The following is a 7,574-nucleotide window of genomic DNA, read 5'->3' as shown; positions in this document are numbered from 1 at the left end:
ATGGAGAGAGACAAAAAGAGGGACTTTCAAAACCTTCACAATAATGAACATGATTATCGACCTTCTGAAACTAGCCCTAAAAGAACATCCAACTCTATCCCAACACCTGGGTTTGCTCCTTTTTCTTCTTCTTTTTGTTGAGGATTTTGTGATCATTAGATTTACAAACATGGGGTGTTTTTGTTTTGTTTTTTTTTTTCTTAGTTCTGAAGTCGCGTCGTCCGACGACATTGTAGCTAACATTTTGTCACCTCAATTATGGTCTCAAATGGAAGCTATTCTTTGTCGGCTGGTAATTTTAATCTCCTTCGTCTCTATCTCTCTTTTCTACTCTTGATTTTGTGTAAATTAAGAGTACTTTTGTTCTCATAATCTCTCCTCTTGCTCTGAATTACATCTCGAGCAATTTAAGGTATGATGAGAGTATTATGAATGTATCAACTGAATCACTTCGGGAGCAATTTAGGGTATATATATATGATGAGAGGATTATGAATATATGTATCAACTTAGTTGACACGTACACCAATTTATTCCTTCATCAGTCTTGTTCTTGTTTAAACACCCAACAATTATTATCCAAAATCCACAACTATTCAATCTCTAGATAGCTGAGTTTCATCTTTTATAGAACAAAATGAGAGGTTAGAAGTATCAAAACGTTGAGTTTATTAGATAACAAAATGTTTTATTTCTAACATCAAATATTGATTCTTAGTATCTCCGACGTATGTGTTATAGACATTACGAGAACTTTTGATTTTTTTCAATAGTATCCTCAACAAGACTCTGGTTGATTTTTTTTTTTTTGTTTTTTTACCTCATTGAAATGACTTCTTTCCTCTCCCCAATTTAACCTATCTATAATTTTTGTTCTCATCCATTAAACTGATCCACAGATTATGTCTAGTACTGGGAAATTCCAAACTTTTCCATTCTTAAAACCAATCCTAATTTTTTGCACTATCAAGATCCAAACTAGTTTCATTAATTTTTCTTTTTTATTTTTTCAGGTCAGTGAGGAATTTGATAGAAAGTTTATGTCTTACGTTCAATTTCTTCCATCGTCATCTTCAAGGTTAATTTCTATTTTTTTAAGAAAAGTCGAGTTACTTCTCACTGTTTGCATTCACACTCCTAATTAATTAATATCTTTGCATGGTTTTGTTTCACTTTATGATTAATTTTTGCAGCACTATCCAACTAAATAATCATAACAACGAAGAAACAACCAATTTTAGGTTATGTTTTCTCAATCAAATCCCTTCCACTATTTTTACCAACAACGAGATAGAAACGGGGAATGGTGATGCATTACAAGTTGCACTTATTGATGACAATAATTCCAATGCCATCGTCTCCGACGGTCCTTTGTCGATAGCACAAATTGAGGTCAGCGTCCTCGACGGAGACTCGGACAAGTTCATGAGCCAAAACATTTTGTCTCCAAGGGATGGAAAAAGGCCATTAATTGTGGGCGATGATTTGAAACTTCATCTCAAAAATGGAGTTGGGTTCATCCAGAGTTTGAGTTTCACTGACAATTCAAGTTGGGTGAGATCGAAACAATTTCGATTAGGATTAAGAATTGTGGATGACAAAATTCAAAGTAAGTTTCCAAGAATTAGAGAAAGTGTATCTCAACCATTCAGAGTCTTGGATCATCGAGGAGAAGGTAATTAACTATTTTATGTTTTTTTTATTCAAATTAAACCTATCTATTTTCTCTCAATTTATTGTAATCATTTGCATTTTTCCAATAATAAGAGGTGATCAATTCTTAGCCAATTTTTTTTATTAAATAAAATTTAAAAACTACTTCTTTTTAAGTGTTTTGTTTTTTAAAATTATACCTATTTCCTTTCATTTTCTTACAATGATCTGCATTAACTTTCTACCTCTAACATCCTAACTACATTCCTATCTGTTTCTTTTTTTTTTTTTTCTCTTTATAATCTATATATAGTTTGTTTTGCTTCAATTGTTTAATCAGTGAACCAGAAGCACCATCCTCCACAAAGGGAAGACGAGATATGGAGATTAGAAAAAATTGGAAGAAATGGTGTTTATCATAAACTCTTATCTTCTCAAGGCATCAATACGGTTGGTGATTTTTTAAGAACCTATGAAAAAAAAGGTCCTCTCTACTTGAGAAAGGTAAACTTAAAAGAGTTTTATCAAAATTCTTCATCACTTACCATTTTATTTAGATAATGATCTAAAAGTTGTATTAATTAAATTAATTCCCTTTTCACGCATTGATCATGAAGTTACTTGGTAAGAATGTCTCAAACAAGTCATGGAATGCAATGGTCACTAATGCTTTGGAATGTGTCCCTCTTGTCAAAAACTTTGCTCCAAGCTTCGAGGTTTGATGACTCTTCTTCATAAACTAATTCAGACGAAGTCTATTTAAAAGTCAGTCCAAACATATATACATATATATATACGAAATGGTTCTCACTTTCATAGTTTTTTTTTTTATTATTATTACATGAACCTGAAGAGGCAAGATTTGTTTGAATATGGCATGGGAAGTGAAGGTTTTGAAGGAAACTTAGAAGTAAGTGAGCAAAGGAACTCAAGTGATTGGAATAAGTTTTTAGAAACAACACTTGAAGAATGGGATCCCAATATGCAAGAAGCTTCAACTTCACATAAATACAACCATGAAGTGGAAGATGTATAAATGCATATTGTGCAACAACCAATAGTACCAAATACAAATGAAATCTGTATCTTTTATTATTTTATGTAAACAAAAACTATTATTCTATTCAAGCTTTTTATATGAATATATCACCTTTTATTTTAATTATTGTGGGGTATATATCTGTGTGTGTGTGTGTGTGTTAAATAATGCTACATGTTTGACTCAAGCTTTGTATTTAACAAATGAAAAAAGTCAACTACAATATATAAATTACAATTAGCTAGCAATTGACGATGAATTAAATAAATAACTAACATAGCAATAAGTTTCATGGATTATTGTAAAATTTACTGAGGATTACTGAATGCACATTCAAATATTTTTTCCTGAATTTCCCAAAACTGAAAGGTATATTAATGATTGCAGTCATCAATAATAGTTATCATCATCACAGATAACTTTCAATATGAAAAACAACTTTCAATATGAAAAACAGCTTTCTTCTTTGGTTATTGTAGAAATGACAAATATGTAAGATGTTTTAAAATGGGTTTGATATTGAGAGCAGAATTGTAATTAAGGCTCGATGGCATTTTAGGTTTTTTAATTGGGAAAAGAAAGAAGGAGATAGAGAGAGTGTGAGCCGACAAAGACAGTGAGAGAAAAGGTGCAGCCGTACAAACAAACAAAAGGAAGAGGAGAGAGGCAACCGACGTTGAAGAGGTTGATGTTGACGGTATCGACCGGACGCCCACGCGCCGGTGGTCTGACGTCAGCAGAGGCGGCGCGTCGATGAGCAGTTTTTGACGTTTCTGGCGACGGGTTTCAGCGTGGTTTGAGTTTTCGATCGTGGGTTTCTTCTCATGGTTTGTTGAAAATCAAAATGAGGTTTCAGCGTGGTTTGAGTTTACATTGATCCTTGAAAATCAAAATGAGCTGTTTGGTATGGATTATTATTGGTCAAATTAAATTCGTACCAACCCATTCAAATTCACTTTATTAGAATAAAACAAGATTAAACATAATGAAGTTCAATTTACTATCATATCATGTGACCTAAGATAAATTACATTATTATACATTGAAAACACAAGATTTGAACTTTAAAAAGTTGAATTTACATCATGATCATGACCTAATTAAGATTTAGAAAAGTTACATTGATTAATTATATATAGGATGAGCTAGAAATCACTAAAACCACGTATGCAAATCCAATCAAGAAACACCAACTTTGTTTGTTTCTCAAAAGAATAACAAATGGAAAGAAATAAGACAAGTTGTGTTTTGACCGACAAAGATTTAAATAATGCTCAAATTATAATATAAAAATTCGAAAATGTTAGATCAATTAGGAAGGAAATTAATTAATGTTGTTACTTTAATTTAATGTCTACAACAAAGTGTGTTTACTTATTATATTTATGTTAATAAGTTCACACTGTTTTTTTAAGGAAACTTGTATGATTTTATTTTCCAAATCATATGGACAATTAAACAATTTTTCGTATAATGAAAAATAGAGGAATTTAAACTATAAATTTCTAGATCGTTAACTCATATTTACACTGTGCAAACTACTCTAAAAATGTACAATAAACTTGAAATTATTCTAAGAAGAAAAAAAAACTGATGGGTCTCTAAAGTTTGTTTAAGGTTGTGTTTGAGATTTCTGAATTTTCAAACTCAACAATACATATTAGTATTTTTACCTCTTCTTCTTCTTCTTTCTCCACCCATGCATCCTCTAAACTCTCTTTAACTCTCATATGCACATGCACATGCAACGACGATACACTTCTTCTTCTTTTCGATCCTATTACCTTCATATTCACCTAAGGACTCGCTGTCAAATATAATGCCACCTCCATTTTTCTTCTTTCTTCGCTTCGTTATCTTCTTCTTCACTTTCCCTTCCCCGCTTTCGACTGCCATTGGATCAAATGACCCCTACCCAAAGAACCAGTCATTACTAACTCAACCCAAAGATATAAGAAGTAAGGTTGCTAGGCTCTAGAAAAAGACAAAAATAGGAAAGGTGTTTAAAAAGGAAGAAAGTGAAAGTAGTGGACCATCCCAAACCAAAGACTAACCAAAGATGGATCCAGAAACCAAAGATAAGAAGCAAAGGCTCTAGAAAAAAGAGAGGAAAAACAAGAATTGTTTATATTGTTCAAATCCAAGACATTCCCATTATTTTTCCTTCCTTATTCTAGAGCCCTTGCTTCTTGTCTTGATTTGAAGTGGGTCTGACTCTTGTTTTTGGTTAGTCTGTGGTTTGGGATTATTGTCCACTCTCATTTTCTTCCCTTTTTTGTCTTTTTCTAGAGCCTAACACTTTGTTTTTTTGTCTTTGGGTTGAGTTAGTAATGACTACTTTTTGGGTATTGCATGATTGTTGAGTATTTTTTTGTTGGGTATTGCATGCTTTGGGTTGAGTTAGTAATGACCGTAGATTTCAATTCATGATTGATAATAACATAAATTGCAAAAAAAAAAAAAAAAAGAAAAAAGAACACCTTTAAAATATGAAAATAGTTGTGGTTGTACTCTAAAACTAGGTAGTATAACAACTATTGAATTAATTAAGCTAGTAAATGAAAAGACTTTTAGAATTTTCATTGAAAAAACAAAGAACTACTTAAAATATAGTATTTGTTAAGTTTTTAATGAATTTTTTTTATAAAAAAAATCTTTTGATAACTATTTCATTTTTTGTTTTTTGAAAATTAAGCTTATAAACACTACTTTCAATTTCAAATTTCTTTCTTACAAATTAGAATTTTGAACACTTAATTACAATCCGACAATGAAACTCACCTCGTACTTCTTTAAACATTATTGACATTGTATTTCATTTAAAGAAGAAAAAAAACAAATTGTTATGGTGTTGAGGAATTTGAAAAAATGAAAACAAAAATTGAAATTTAGATCTACATATAATATATATATTTGGATTGATGATTGTAAAGTTTGTGATATTGGGCTCTATATATTTACATTTTAGCCCAATATGATTGTGTTGTGTCAGTAAAATCTCATCCAATCTCATTTTCTCAACCAATTATAATTGATAATTGATAGCACTTTTTAAAATAATTATTAAGTATACAATAGTATTATTAAAAAATTACAAATATAACAAAATCTATCAATGATAGACTTCTATCGTTGATAGATTCATATGATTTATCAATGATAGGAATCTATCATTGATAAATTTTGACAAATTTTGCTATATTTACAATTTTTTAAAAACATTGCTATATACTTAATTAATTTGCAATTATTTCTATATAAAAACTTAAACCCGATACCCTCTTATACGTTTTGGTTTATGTTAACTAATTTGCAATTAGTTCATATAGCATCAAATACTTCGTTACTATTTTGATTTAGGTTTCATTTTGGATTTGCTATAACTTTTAAAATAATTGTGTTTTTTACATTTTAGCATTATTCTTGAACAAATTGATTGTAGGTTTTTCGTAAATAAATACTAATTTTTTTTTTATAAAATATAAAAATAACTAAAATGAATAATTGTTTAAAATAGATATGTAAATATATTAAATAGTAATTTAAAAATGATAAAATTAAAATTAATTTTTACTAAAATTTTGTTCCTACTTTTAGGAGAATTCAAAAGCTAGTAAATAAAAAGAGTGAAGTAAATGTGTGAGGAAGAAGCATATGATATATATTAGTAGATTTAAACATATATATAACATGTTGTTTTGTAAATAAACCATTTATTATTTATCAATAATATATGTTTGTTTATTTTATTTTTGTGTTTTATTTTACCTAATGATCGACCACGGCAACATCAAAATCACTCTCACCCACACACAACAAGTTCATAATTAACTTATAGACGTTAAGATCGAATCACTTATAAAATCGATGCGCATGAAGTATATGTCTCTTCAATTAACAGAGTTCAAAGAGATTTAATATTTTGTCATCAAGTCTTATGCAAACTCTTTATATAGAACATTTTCGCTCACATCCATATCAACAATTTGGATCAAATTGATGGTAATAATTACACGATGGGTCGTATTCATAAGTTCACCAGAATTGGTCATCTAACCTTATATTCATATACTATTAGCCTGTACCATTTAAGTTATTACTTGAAATTCATTTGTATGTCAACTATGTACTATTCAAGATTTCATATAATAACGTAATATTTTACTTTATTAGATTAAGTAAAATTAAATATAAAATAAATAACAATTATTTTATTAGATAAAATAAATACTTTATTACATTAGAAACACCAAAGTTTTATGTTACAAAACTTAACAATCTTTTACTTGAACTATATTTTACGGACAATATCATCAATCAATTGCCTTAGATAAGATGGTGCATATGTCGTAGACCTAAACTTTCAAGATGATTTTCAAACACTTTAGTCATAGAAACCTTTGTAAATAAGGTTAACAATATTGTTTTCTGATGCAAATTTTTGTGACAATCACGTCTTTTCTTCGCACAATTTCTTTTATCAAGTTATACTTCCTCTTAACATGCTTTTCTTTTTATCACTAAATTGTGATAGATAGATATGTTAGAAATTGAACTTCCTGATTAAACCAAAGAGCTTCTTAAGTTGCTTGACAAGTAACAACATATTCAACTTCTCATGAGCTTCTTAGGTTGCTTGACAAGTAACAGCATATTCAACTTCTATTATAGAGTACACAATGCATCAAAGTTCACATCTTCACTATACTATTGCTCTTTTATTCTAAGTGAAGATTGACGTTGGTGTAGTTTTCTTAGAATTCTATTACGTTTGAAAATCAAAACTAATGTGTCCCTTAAGAATCAAATTTTGATCGTCGTATACAAACATGTAGTCTTTCTGATATTTAATCTTTACACTTACGTAACAGAATTCAATGCT

At 29.5% G+C, this 7,574-nt stretch overlaps 1 protein-coding gene across 1 annotated transcript; it reads left to right on the top strand.

Annotated features, from left to right (window-relative positions):
- On the top strand, positions 1-2,689 carry LOC103492515 (calmodulin-binding protein 60 A-like). The gene is made up of 7 exons (XM_051081171.1): positions 1-110; positions 205-292; positions 1,014-1,078; positions 1,194-1,675; positions 1,994-2,103; positions 2,271-2,369; positions 2,507-2,689. The coding sequence occupies exons 1-7, from the start codon at positions 1-3 to the stop codon at positions 2,687-2,689; spliced, it is 1,137 nt and encodes a 378-aa protein (XP_050937128.1).
- The last annotated feature ends 4,885 nt before the right edge of the window (positions 2,690-7,574 follow it).

The sequence above is a fragment of the Cucumis melo genome, chromosome 2, assembly GCF_025177605.1.
Source record: "Cucumis melo cultivar AY chromosome 2, USDA_Cmelo_AY_1.0, whole genome shotgun sequence".
NCBI lineage: Eukaryota > Viridiplantae > Streptophyta > Magnoliopsida > Cucurbitales > Cucurbitaceae > Cucumis > Cucumis melo.
Note: the sequence above shows the minus strand (reverse complement) of the source record. Positions and strands in the feature narration are given on the sequence as shown.